This window comes from Plasmodium sp. gorilla clade G2, assembly GCF_900097015.1.
Source record: "Plasmodium sp. gorilla clade G2 genome assembly, contig: PADLG01_00_16, whole genome shotgun sequence".
NCBI classification, from domain to species: Eukaryota; Apicomplexa; class Aconoidasida; order Haemosporida; family Plasmodiidae; genus Plasmodium; species Plasmodium adleri (nom. inval.).
In genome coordinates this window covers 1-15,000 of record NW_021628863.1, presented here as the reverse complement: position 1 = coordinate 15,000, position 15,000 = coordinate 1, and the positions used below count along the sequence as shown (strand labels likewise).

General features: G+C 22.8%; 2 protein-coding genes across 2 annotated transcripts; both read left to right on the top strand.

Moving 5' to 3' along the window:
• Positions 1-916: 916 nt before the first annotated feature.
• On the top strand, positions 917-5,635 carry PADL01_0013100 (erythrocyte binding antigen-165, putative; the record flags this gene model as incomplete). The annotated part of the gene is made up of 4 exons (XM_028680373.1): positions 917-4,916; positions 5,099-5,177; positions 5,332-5,465; positions 5,574-5,635. The coding sequence occupies 4 exons, from the start codon at positions 917-919 to the stop codon at positions 5,633-5,635; spliced, it is 4,275 nt and encodes a 1,424-aa protein (XP_028541151.1).
• Positions 5,636-7,586: 1,951 nt separating this feature from the next.
• On the top strand, positions 7,587-13,252 carry PADL01_0013000 (surface-associated interspersed protein 4.2 putative; the record flags this gene model as incomplete). Its single annotated transcript, XM_028680372.1, has 2 exons — positions 7,587-9,902; positions 10,040-13,252. 2 exons carry the CDS (start codon positions 7,587-7,589, stop codon positions 13,250-13,252), a joined length of 5,529 nt encoding a protein of 1,842 aa, XP_028541150.1.
• Between the last annotated feature and the right edge of the window lie 1,748 nt (positions 13,253-15,000).

Genomic DNA, 15,000 nt, shown 5'->3' with positions numbered 1-15,000 from the left:
TGCTATAATTATAAAAAAAAAAAAAATTTTGTTCTCTTATATTTATTCTTGTTTTTTCGTGCTTTTTTTTTTGGTTTTTTTTTTTTTTTTTTTTCTCTATGATTCTTAATCTAGATGTGTATTATTAAAAAAAAAAAAATTGAGAATTTACCTTAATAATATTTTTAATATAATTAATTTTATAATTTTTTTTATTTTAAAAAATATATATATATTTATTTATATTGTATATATATTAAAATAAGAAAAAACTGATTAATAAATAAAATATTAATATATATATATATATATATATATATATATATATATATATATTTATATTTATAGATTGTTCAAGCTAAATAATATTGCACCCTTTCTGTGAGGATCATAATTTTAATGTAAATTATCTATATTATTAGGTTTCTACATGTAAAAATATAAATGTATATTATATATATATATATATATATATATATTTATGTGTGTATATATTTTTGAAAATATTATTTACATTGTTTAATCATAATATTGAAATTCATTTATGACCTTGTGAATTTTTATAGGAAATAACAAAAAGGGCTAATATTATAAAGAACAAATATTATAAATATAAAAAAAAAAAAAAATTGTTATTTATTTATAGATGTGGTATATATATATATTATATAAAAAAGCAAATAAATAATCATTTTTTTTTTTAATTCTGATTTGGATGTTATAACATAAATAGAACCATAAAAAAAAAAAAAAAAAACAATAAAATTATACAAAAAATATTGAATATACAAAATATATAGAATATACAAAAAATATTGAATATACAAAAAATATTGAATATACAAAATATATAGAATATACAAAAAATATTGAATATACAAAATATATAGAATTATATGAAATATATAAAATATCTTCTTTTGCACTTTTAAATGTAATGAGAAAGACCTTGAAGTTATTTTGTATCTCTGGGTTCCTCTTTTCTTCTAGGACATTATGCAAGTTGGAAAATTATTTAAAAAATGAATATGAGAAAGAAAATTCTTTTAATATAATAAATAATAAAGTAGAAAAGGAATATGATAGTAGAACGAATAATAATGTAAATATTGATAGGTCATCAGATGGAAGGTTGGAATTGCTTGAAGTAAAAGAAGAAGCTTTATTGAATGATAAAAATATACAGGAACAAGAGGCAGAGAATAATATAAATTTTGAAGAAAAAATTTTACATAAAAATGTTTATGAATTAAATAAAGAAAGAATAGAAAAAGAAGGATTATATAAACCAAATACTATTAAGAATATAGAAGATGAATCTTTATATAAAAAGGGTAAGTTAAATTTTTTATATGAATATGGTATGGAATTACTTAATATAAATAAGGTACGTATGAATAAAATGAATAATTCTAGAAGTTTAGGTGATAGTAATATGTCGTTTTTAGATATATCAAATAATAACAATAAAAATAAAAATAACAATATGAATAATTTGAATTCATTGTCTTTTGTGGATATGAAATCTGTACATAGATGTATAACAAAGAGAAAAAAAGGAGAAAAAGATTGGGCATGTAATGATAAAAATACAAAGGAACCAAATATATGTGTTTCAGATAGAAGAGTACAATTATGTACAGGTAATTTAGTTGATCTTTCTATTGATGAATCTACTAAAGAAAAATTTAAAGAGAAACTTATTATAGCAGCAAAAAGAGAAGGGACTCTATTATTTGAAAAATTTGGTAAGGAATATACTGCAGAATTTTGTCTTAATTTAAAATGGAGTTATAGTGATTATGGAGATATTATAAAAGGTACTGACATGGAAGGAGTTGGTAGATCAATTAAAGTAGAGTTTGAAATAGATAGAATATTTAAAAGTGACCAAGAAAAATCTAAGGAAAATAGGAAAAAATGGTGGGATGAAATTAGTGTAGATATATGGAATGCTATGATAGAAGAACATAAAGGAAAGTTACCAAAAGAAATAAAAGAATGTTCAGAAAACAAACCTTCCGATGAACCACAAATTAATAGATGGTTAATGGAATGGGCTTATGATACAGATTATCATAAAGATAAATGGTATAAGAAATTAGATGACCCTAATAGTAAATGTAACAGCGTTTGCCCAAAAGAACAAGTTTGTAAATCTGAATGTACAAAATATAAAACATGGGTTAATAAAAAAAATAGCGATTTCACAATATTATCAGCAACTTATGTAAAATATAATAAAACTAATTTATCATATAAAACTGCATTTGAATATTTACAACATAAATGGGATAAATATAATGAATTAAATTTTGGTAGTATATTTGATCAGTTGAATGCTAAATATTATAATAAATGTGTTTGTCAAAATAGTAGGTTGGAAAATAATGCTTTATTTGTAAAAATAGAAAATATATGTAAAAATAAAGAACTTAAATCTATATATGGACAATTATATTGTAAAGAAAAAGGAGATGATAAAATATGGCAATGTGTAAATGAAAATATAAAAGATTTTCCAGATGTATGTGGTCCACCAAGAAGACAACAATTATGTTTAGGAAATTTAGATAAGGATCAATTTAAAAATGTTAGTGATTTGCGTGTATTTTTGAATGAAATTATTTTAGGTATTAAAGATGAAGGCAAATATTTAATAGAAAAATATAGAAGAAATATGCATGAGAATAAATATCTTGATAACAGGGCATGTAAATATTTAAATTACAGTTTTGATGATTACAAAAATATTATACTTGGTAAAGATATGTGGAGAGATCCCAATTCAATAAAAACAGAAAATATTTTGAAAGGAAATTTTGAAGCAATAAAAGCAAATATTGTTCGTAAGTATCCAGGTTATGCCGATTTGTCTCTTGATGAATTTCGTAAACATTGGTGGGATCAAAATAAAAGTCAATTATGGGAAGCTATATCATGTGAGTTTTATACTAATAATCATATAGGAGTATGTTTAATGGAAGACGATGATGATAATCAATACTTACATTGGTTTAGAGAATGGAAGAATGATTTTTGTATTGAAAAACCTAAATGGAATAATGTAATAAAGGAACCATGTATAAACAGAGTAATTAAAGTTATAAGAAAAATGGATAATGCACATGATGTAGATGCAGTATGTAAAAGGTCTTGTACAGATTATGATGATTGGATAATTAATAAGTTAAAGGAATATAAGAAGCAATCAAGTAAATATAAAAGAGATAGATCATTATATAACGATGTTATAAAAAATTTGAAACCTTGGGAATATTTATCTATGAAATGTACTGAATGTACTTGTGATCTTGATACTGAAACGTTTGTGTATCCATATAAGGGTTATGAAAATAAATGCTCAAGTATTGTTAAACCATATGATCCTAAAGATATAGAGGATGAACAATTCAATAATCCATCTATGAAAGTAAAGCCAGAGAATGCACCTTCCAAAGATGTAACAGAAAGAGAGGCACCTGGTGTAGATGTCTTATCTATAAAAGAAACCGTACATTTAGAACCTTTTAAACCAAATGATGTAGATCATATTAGTGATGCAGCTGTAGGAAGGAATACTAAAGAGGGTGGAAGTAGTCCAAGAGGTGAAAGTGATATCGTACATACAAGCACTGAAACACATACACACCATGATGGTGTCTCTGCATCGTCATCAAGTTTAGATAGTAGTTCTAGAAGCGATGGTTTATTATCTGGTGTTGAAGGGGTTGATGTAGATCAACAGGAGCTTGGTTCCGATGAATTATTATCTTCTCAAACAGTAACTCATGAAGTTACTGAATCTGAAGGATCGATATTAAATCAACATGGAAACGAACCTAGTCAAACACGTGCTCATTTAGATGGAGAATCTGTATCCATTGATAATACCGAAGACACAGAACATTCTAGTATAACACCTCATGTGACCCATGAAGCTAATTCACTTTCTGGAGGTGAAAACCAAGAAACCATATTAGGAGAAAGAGAATCCGTTACTACCTCTTCCTTAGAAGATGAATCAAGCACAATTGACAGACATTCTGATAGAACAAATATAGGACAAGTGAGTGATGTATCTGTTGATAGTTCATCTGAAACTGAGAAAGAAAGTAGAAGCGGTTTAGAAACTGAACAAATGGAGGGTGCAGAAGTAAATGGATTAAATCGTAATAATGATATGGCTTTGGAAAATGATTCAGTAGAGAGAAGAGAAGATGAAAATGCAGATGCAAAAGAACGTTCAGGAGACGGTGCACCAAATAAAGAACATTTGAATGCATCACAAGGTAAGGAACACAAATTAGAAAGTTCAGAGAGCCCAGAAAATTCAAAAAGAGCAGATAGTGGCTTAGAAAGTCAATCTAATAAATTAAGTAATACATCACATATGAATCATAATGATAGAATAGAAACAACAGGTGAGAGAAGTATAGACGGTTCACATAATGGTTATGGTCATGATAGATCTGATAACCCAAGGCACAGAATGAATATAAATAATAGATCTAGACAAGGACCGCTTGAGAGTGATATTGTTGTAAGAGGAGATTATATAAATAATCATGAAGGAGAAGAAGAAGATTCCAAAAGTACTTTAAATGATCATAGAAATAATTTAAATAATATGCATAATAGAACTTATAATATAGAAGAATATATATATAGAGATGTTAATAAGGTAGCTCATGATATAATGAAATCTTATAAAAGCAATGGATGTACTAATGATTTGTCGTCAGCTTATTGTAGTAATTTGAAAAAGGAAAGTTTATCTAATGTTTGTACTAATGAAGATAGTAGAAACATATGTTGTTCAATATCAGATTATTGTATGAAATTCTTTAATTTTAATTCAAGTGGATATTATAGTTGTATGAAAAAAGAATTTGCAAATCCGGAATATAAATGTTTTGCAAGGAAAGGTTTTTCAAGTATGTTTAATCTGGAAAAAAAAAAAAATAAATAAAAATATAAGTGCAATTTTAAAAAAAAAAAGATAAATAATTATGTATTATTTTAATTTGTTACTATTTATTATATAATATAAATATAATATATAATTTTGATATATTATATGATATGAAAATTTTCTTTTTTTTTTTTTTTTCTGTAGATATGTATTACTTTGCTGGTGGAGGATTATTTTTTATAATATTATTCCTCCTAGGAACAACAAGTTCTATAGGAAAATGGTTAGAATATAATGGGAGATAAATTTTTAATATTAAAGAAAATAAAGTGAATGTTGCATTTTTTTTTTTTTTTTACACTGGATAAATAAATAAATAAATATATATATATATATATATATATACATATATTTGTAATATTTATTTTATTATGTAGGTCTGAAGAAAATGAATTAAATGGTACAGCTTTTGAAGAAGCTAATTTTGAAGACGCTGCTTTCGAAGTAACAACAGGCCAAGATTCAGGTTTTGAAGAATATGGTGATAATGCATATAGGATAGGATTATTAAGTAATAGAAAATGAAAAATAAATAAAAAGGGAAAAAAAAAAATTTACATATATATATATATATATATATATATATATGTTTTTTTTTTTTTTTTTTTTTTTTTTTTAGTGAACCAAAAAATTCAGTCAGCTAAATCTTCAGATTATTTAGAATACCATATGGATAATTAAAATTTATGATAAATTGTTTATAGGTAATTATTTTTTAAATAAAAAGAAGAATTTATATTTTATTATAAAAATGATATATAAAAAATATATACTTGTAACAATATTGAAGTAAAAATATATATATATTATTATATACACATATTATCATATATATATATATATATATATATATATATATATATATATATTTATTTATTTTATTTTTTTATTAGGTTACAATTTTGTACTTCGTTGATGATCCTTATATAAGAATAATCTGCATCGTTTTTATTTTCTTTGTTTGAAATTGTAATATAAATATAAAGATACATTATAATATTTTATTTTTATTTAATTGGTTTTTTTATTTTTTTTTATATTTTAGTGTAATTATAAGAATATATACCTATGTTTTTTTTTTTAATTGGGATATTTTTATTATATTAATTGATACCAATTAAAAATTTTGTTTTCATAAATGATTATGATAAAATTAGAATAAAATATATATATGTATATTTATTTTTTATTTTAATTTTTTGTTGTTTTTTTTTTTTTTTTTTTGATATTTTATGATTTTGTTTTGTATTTTAGCGTTCATCATCACATTAATACATTCTATTTTTTTCGTTGTTTTTTTTTTCTTCTTTTTTTTTGTAAATTTTGTTATTTAAATATAATATTTTATTTTTTATCATATATATATATATATATTTATATTTATAATTTTTATAAAAACTAGAAATTTAATATTAAATATATGAAACCTAAAGTATTATAAACGTGATTAATATATATATATATATATATTAATGTGCTATTATGATATGTTACAATAATATTAAATATGAACATATATAGAGCACCTATAAATTTTTGAATATATTTTTTTTACAACTTTATTAAGATGAGTAAGCTGCATTGCTCTACTTTGATGTGTAGCATAAAATTCTATGAGACATAAGAAATTAGACTTAAAAAGACAAAAAAAATATATATACATATATATATAAATATGTATGTAATTCATTTAACAGTTTAATATATATATATATATAAGATATATTTTATATTTTATTTTTATATTGCCATAATAACAATATATATCATATATATTTTTTTATTATCTTTCTATATGCCCTAATTTTTATGTTTATATATTTGTACCCAAAATCATGTGTACTTTTTTTTTTTTTTTTTTTTTTTTTGTCCTGTACTCCAAAAGTGTACGTATTATTTTTATGGGGCTTTTCCAATTAAATCATTTTATTTTAAGGTTATATATATTTATAGTTCTATACAACCTGGTACATTCATAATATTTGTTGACTCATAAGGTTATTATGATACTTTAATAATACAACATTGTATATAATTAATAAAATAAGAAACATGGAAATAATATATATATAAATACATATGTTAGTACTTATATTGAAATAGTACAGATAAAAAAAAAATCTTTAATTAAAAAAAAAAAAAGAAAAAATATAATAATTTAAAGTTCAATAGAATATATTTTATGGTATAGAATATTTATATATATAAATAAAAATACAAAAAAAAAAAAAAAAAAAATAAAATAATAATAATAAAATAATAATAAAAAAAATAATAATAAAAAAAAAGTTTATTATAGGAAATATATATCATAATTATGATATATTAATATATTTATTTGTATAATATTTTTTTATTTTTTTAATATTTTTTTTTGGTTTCTATTTTATTTTCCATATATATATATATTACCTTACAAATAAATTTGTCTATCAGGTTTTAAAACATATTGACATATATAATAAATATACAATGAATTAATAATAATAATAATAATATATGAAATTTTTTTTTTTTTTTGTTAAAAATTTTAATATATGTTTGGTAAATAAATACTTATATATATTTATTAATCCATAGTAGCTGTAAATGTGGTTGTGATTCATTTTTATATTATCCCATTTAAAATAATATGCTGTTTGTTGTTGAGTCTGATAGTAGATTGGAAGAATGGGCAGATCAAAGAATAAGTGTTGATAGATTTAGAGAAATTTTTGAAATTTATATTGAGGATAAACTTGATGAATTAAAAAAGGCACGATCTAAAAAGTTCGATAAGGATTGTCGAGATTTCAATTATTTTATGGATGATGTAAAAGATGTATTTATAAATAACGATTTAGTAAAAATCCCGATTGATGTTCGTAGAAGTATTTGGGAAAAAAATGTTGACAAGAATTTACCGACACTTATGAAAAATTCTACTAATTGTAAATGTATTAGAAAAGAACATAATTACGATAAAGAATATAGGGATATGACTCAAACGTTAGAAAATTTTTGTGAAGAAAAAACACGCAAGTTAAAAAATATAGATAAAAAAGATTATGAGGAAGATTTATGTATAAATTTTAATATCTGGATAAATAAAAAAAAAGAAAAAATTTTAGAACAATATGAAAAATTAAGCAAAAAAGAAGAAAATAAACACTTATTAAAAGTTAGTGAAACTTGTGATCTTAATGATGTGGGTAATTTATTCGCTAATATATCATGTGAGGTTATGAAAAAAAATAAGGAGGAGGCTAGAAGTAAAAATCCTAAAGTTAAAAGAAGACGTCCAGGAAATGAATCAGTTAGAGCTAGTGGTAAAGAGGATGCTCTAAGTAAAAAGAGTAAAAGCATTAATTTAAAAAAGGAGGATAATTCGGCTATTGTAGAAATGGCGAGTGGAAGTAATACTGTAAGTAAAACTAGCGTTGGAAGTACTATAGCTCGTAATGGATCTGGACGAAAAAAGGTTCCTCCTAAACCTGGAAGTTATAAAAAATCTGGTGAAAAAATATCTGATAAAGGTCCTCAGACAAGTACTCCTAAAGAACGTTCTATTAAAAAAAAAACTGATGTTCAACCTAAGAATGTACAAAATGATGTCAAAAGAAGAGGACATGGAAGCAGTCATGTTACTAGTCTTCCAGTTAAAAAAACTAGTACTAGTGATGATACATATAAAAATCCTTCTTCTAATTATATTGAAGTTGATTGTACTGAAAATAAATATTTTTTATTAAAAGATGGGAATAATAAATCAAAAGGCATTTGTAAAACAAACTATGATTATTCTATATCTAATGATTATGATAGTACTGATTCTGTTTTTTATTCAACTGATCAAGTATCTAGTAAGAATGAAATTGAAAGTCCTTCTTCTTTACCTATATTACATAAAGGAGAAAATACTTCTAATTTATATGTTAATGATCAATTAAGTGTTTCCCATAAGATAAACTCTCATAGTGTGGAGGAACAAAAAAATAATGTTGAAATAAGTGCACAAATTGATGGTAATATGGAAGGTTCTGTAAGAATAGATAATCATGTAGATGAATATAAAGAAGAAGAAGAAGAAGCTGCTTCTTGTGATTCTGGCGATGAAAGCTGTGTTGATGCAAGTAAAATACCTGTTGGATTATTGAAAGGCTTATCAACGGAGGAACCATCTGGTTTAGAAGGAAGCTCCAACATAGAATACTTAAGGTCGAACTATTTTAGTGGTAATAATATATTTTCTGATAGCGTCAATTTAGATTTCGATATTTTAATACCTGAAGAAGAAGCTTTAGATGAGGAAAATTCTGATATAATACATGAACATCAAGGAGTGGAAGAAATTAATCAAGAAGGTGCATCAATAATTGAAAGAAGTAGTCATTCGTCTTCTCAATTTAGTGATTCATCTGCTTCAAAAAATAAATATAGAATTTTATCTACAACTATGGATTTCCCTGATCAATACAAGTTATTCGGATTATATTCACCTGTATCACAAAAGTTTGGTAATGTACTGAGTTTTGTGAAAGATATTCTTAGTTTTAGTACTGCTCCAGTTTCCCGAAGTCAAGGTCAAAGTAAAGAAAATAATCCTGAAGAATTATCAACTAGTGTTAATGGTTCTAAAGAATATGAGAGTTCACCTTTACAAATGAATATTGGTACTGTTAGTAGGGGAAATAGTATACATCCGATATTAACAATGTTAGGTTTGACTAATGAACGAGGTCGAAGAAATAGTGATCGAGGAAGTGAAACATATATATCTGGTTCATCTCAAAATGGTTTTCATAAAAATGAAGTAATTCCCACAATTAAAGGTAAAGGTGGTGAAACTCAAGTTGTGAGTAATGAAAAAGGAGGGATTTTATCAAAAGGAGTAACATCAATGATATCATCTCTTCCAGTTGCATTAGTAACATTTGTATTTCTTTTTATGTTCTTGGCATTTAATAAGGTAATAGTATATGAGAATAGTATATATTTATTAAATAATATATTATTATTATGTAATAATGTTTTTTGTTATTTTAAATATAATGAATTATATAATGACATGTTATATAATTTATTTTTATTTTATTATTTTTGTAGATGAATCCTTTTGGTACAATACTTGTTCAAGGGAAGAAGAAAAAAAAAAAAAAAGTAAAAGAAATGATGGATGATAGAAGAAAGCCAAAAAGGAGATCAGAAAAACGGATGATAGCTATTGATGTTAATGTGGAGGATGAAATAAATAAAGTAATTTATAAAAAAGAATTTAATAATTATGAAGATATTAATTATGATGATAAAATATATGTAGAAGATAAATATATTAAAGTAGAGGAAAATGAAATGTACTTGAGAGAAGGAATTGAAGAGTTACATATAGATGATGAAAGTGGGGATGTACATTTTGATGATGATTGTAAAGGTGAACATTTTGATGATGAACATATTCTTGAACAGTTTCCTGATGAACATATTCTTGAACATTTTCCTGATCAACATGTTCTTGAACATTTTTCTGATCAGCATGATTATTTACATATAGAGCACCAAAATGACGATGTATATTTGGATGAACCCAAAAGTGATATATTATCTAAAGAACTCTTTGATGATGTACTCATAAAAGTGGAAGGCACAGAAGTAAATAGAGAAGTTCCTATAAAAAAGGAGGAGTGGATGTGGAAAACCATAATTGAGATAGAAATGAAAGTAATAGAAAAATGTAAGAAAAACGAATGGGAAGAATCCAAAGGGGACTTTTTAGAAATATGTTTAGATGAGTTTATGAAAAAAGAAAATGAATACAAAAAATTAAATAATAAAGTAATTGTTGAAACGAATGTATTAGAAAATCAAAATATGTTATGGAATAAATGGATAGAGAGACATAGATATATGCTTGAAAAGTGGAAAAAAGAAGAATGGTTTTATAATTTAAAAAATGAATGGATAAATGAAATAAAAAATTATGAAAAGACAGAGAATGATATAGAAATAACGTTACCTAGTGAGAAGGAAAAACGAAATATTTATTTAGAAAAACAGAAAATTATATGGAGAAGATGGGTTGCAAGATATGTACAACACATAGATGATGATATAATTGAAGCATGGTTTAAAAAAATGATGGAAGAATATGAAAAGGAAGAATATTATTTAAATAAAAATAGATATAAAATTATTAACTATATAAAAAATAAAAATGACAAACATGATGAAAGTGTTCAATATGATGATAAAGAGAAATTAATTTCACCCACTTGTTTTGATGTAGAAGAAAAACAGAAAAAAAAGTTGTTGACTAAAATATGGATTCAGATACATATGATGATATTAGAAGAATATAAAAAGGATGAATATATACGTATTAAGAATTTATTATTAGATAATTATATAGACAAATTAGAAAAAGCAAATGAAGTAAATGTAAAAAACAGACTTCAAAAACTTGACATTTTGATTGAAATGAAAAAGGAAAATAATATGATCCAAACGAATGAAAGAAATAAATGGGAAGGAGAAAAATGGTTCTTAGATTTAAAGAATGAATGGAATGATTATGAAAGGGGATATATAAAAAATAATTTTATAATTAAAAAAGAAAATGCCATGAATAGATATGAAAATATAATACATGAGCCTTTATTGAAAGTAAAAAAAGATATACCTCAAATACATTGGAAAAATATTAATGAGAAATGGTTACATGATGAATATGAATATGAACATATAGGTGAAAATATAATTGATAAAAATAAATTAGTATTAATGGAAAAAAAAGTAAAATGGAAAACTATCATTGAGATATATATGGAAGTAATGAATGAATATAAAAAGGATGAATGGGAAGAAAGTCGAGGAGATTTTTTACAAATCTGTTTAGAAGAATTTATTAAGAAAGATAATGAAGACATGAATAATATAAATGATGAATTACCTATTGAACAAAGTGAAAATATTGAAGATATTCTCATGTTAGAGAGACAAAAAATTATATGGCTTCAATGGATTAAACGAAATAAATATATGCTACAAAAATGGAATAAAGAAGAATGGTTTCATAAATTAAAAAAAAATTGGAAAGATGAAATGAATAGATATGATCAGAAATTATTTTTTTTGAAAAATAAAGAAAGTGATAAATGTATAAACCCTATGTTAGAAAGACAAAAATATATATGGAGAAAATGGATTGCAAAACATTTATATCATCTTGATGATTTGGAAAATGAAGAATGGTTTAATTTATTAATGAATAAATATGAAAAAGATAAAGATGATTTGAAAAGTGATAGAAATGATAAAATGGATGACATGGAAAAGAAAAAGCTGATAACAAAATTATTTATTGAAATACATATGATGGTAATCGAAGATTTTAAGGAGGAAGAATGTTTCATGAATAAAGAAAATTTTGTTAATACATATATAAATGAGTTGAAAAAAGAAGAAGCTTGTGAAAAAAATAGAGAAATGTTACATATATTGAATAATATAAAAAAAGATATAAAATTAGGATATGAAAATACAAAATTGAATGAATGGAAACAAGAAAAATGGTTTGATAATTTAAAAAAAGCATGGAAAGAAGGTGAATGTAAAAAAATCTTTGTTGATATAGAAAAAGGAAATTTGGACCTGACACAAATTAATATAATAAATAATTATATGTTAGAAATTCAAAGAAGTTTGTTAAAAAAATATTGGGAAGATATAGAAATAAGTTGGATAGATGATGATAATCAAACTGACTGGTTAAAAATAGCTATAAATTTGAATGATTATGACAATAACAATAAAAAAAAGGTATTTAATAGAAGATATAATTATATGAGAAATGAAAATTTACATATTAAAAAAAAGAAGAATATCATAAATGAGGAACATTCAAGTGAGGATAATAAGTGTATATATCAAAATAATCATTCTTATATTAAAAGGATTATAGAAATATATATGGAAAGGGTAAATGAAATTAAAAAAAAAGAATGGGAAGAGAACAAATGGGAGTTTTTAAAAATTGCTTTAGAAGAATATATACAAATGCAATTCAAAAAACAAAAGAATTTATGTATTGAAGAAATAATAATAAAAAATAAAAATACAAATGATGATAATAATGGCTACCTAGAACAAATTTTTTTGTGGAATCAATGGATAGAAAGGAAAAGATATATAATGGAAAAATGGAAATATGAAAAATGGTTTGAAGAATTAAAGATTGAATGGATAAAAGAACAGGGTATATATATAAAAGAAGAAGAAATAGAAACATTTATAAAAGATGAAGAAAAAAAAAATAATAAATAATAACAACGACAGCAACAACAACAATAACACAACAAAAATAATAATAATGATATATTAATCCAAAATGAAAAAATCGTGTGGAAAAGATGGTTAAAAAAACAAGAAAAAAATATACAAATATGAATAAAAATGAATTAAATGATAGAATAAAAGCAACACAAACAAAATTAAATCCTATTTAATCAAATTCTTACATTAAAAACAAAAGACAAATGATATTATGAATATAAACAAACAGACAAATCAAGATATGACACAAACAAATATTAAAATATATTACAACAACAATATAAAAATAACACACAATAAATATAATACTCCAATTATTATATAATGGTGATGATCAAAAAATATGTTGATCAATTAATACCTCTAACACAAAAATACAAAAATAAAATGAATACAGAAACATGTATGTCAACAAAATATCACAAACTGCTTACAAATTATATAGATGAATGTAAACCTTATACAAATATATCAGAAGAAAATATTTATACACTATATGGAAATCAAAAAAAAATATAGAAAAGGATGGAATATGAAATTATTCGAAATATAGATAGAGAAACATCAATCAAGTTGAAACAAAAATTAAAAATTATTATTTGATAAAATAAATGAAAATATCAGCGGACTTTATCAAAAAATTTAATCAATGAATGAAGAAAAATGGAATTAGGACAAATGAAATAATCTAAAAAGGGAAGCATGAACAATAAAAAAGGAAATATTCAAAGGGAAGATTATAAAATTATAAGAAAGTAATAATAACAATAATAATAATAAAGATTTATTAATAATAATAATAATATTAATAATAATGGTGAGAATTATGATAATCCGTTTTTTTTGATTCTACTAACCTTTTTTGATCATTCAATTTGTTAGAACAAAACAAAATATAAACAAAGAAAAAATAATATTAAAAGTCAACATAAATAATAATCCAAAAGTATGATAATAAATTTACAAAAAGAAATAAACAATTATAATATTCTTAAAACTAAATACAGACATTTATATGATAGAAATAAAATATTAGAAGAATTAAAAATATTAACTCAAGAAATTAATAATAAAATAATTATGAACAAAAATTATGATATAAGAAACAACATAGTCAAATTAATTTACATAATATAAAAAATCGTTCAGAATATTAATAGTATTCATGAGTAAATAGAATATGCTTAAATATGCTTCAAATGTTTAAACAATTCTATCAAACAAACATATAATATAATATATCTATTGAAAGCTTAAAAATAAATTACATAACTTAAAAATTCAACACCAAGAACTATACCTTAATAAATTAATTCTATACCCATCTAATTTTAATACCGAGAACATATAACAACAGTCTAAACGAACTAAATATTTATATAAACAAATATATGATAAATTAATGAAAATGTTATTAAATGAATTGTATATACAGAAATCCTAAGGATTCACTAACAGATTTTAATATTCACAAGAAAAATAATATTACTATTAATATATAATGATTATTGCGATTAATTAGTAATATAGATATCATTATTAATTATAATAATATTAATTTTGTCGAAATATTATAATGATTATTATATTCTATTCATTGAATATAAGTATGTAAAATAATTGAGAATTAAAGATGAAAATAATATATAAATATGTGATTGTCATTTCCTTATATACGTGTCTGTAATGCATTTTTTAACATATTTTTGTTGATGTCTACATTTTTTATAGTGATTCTT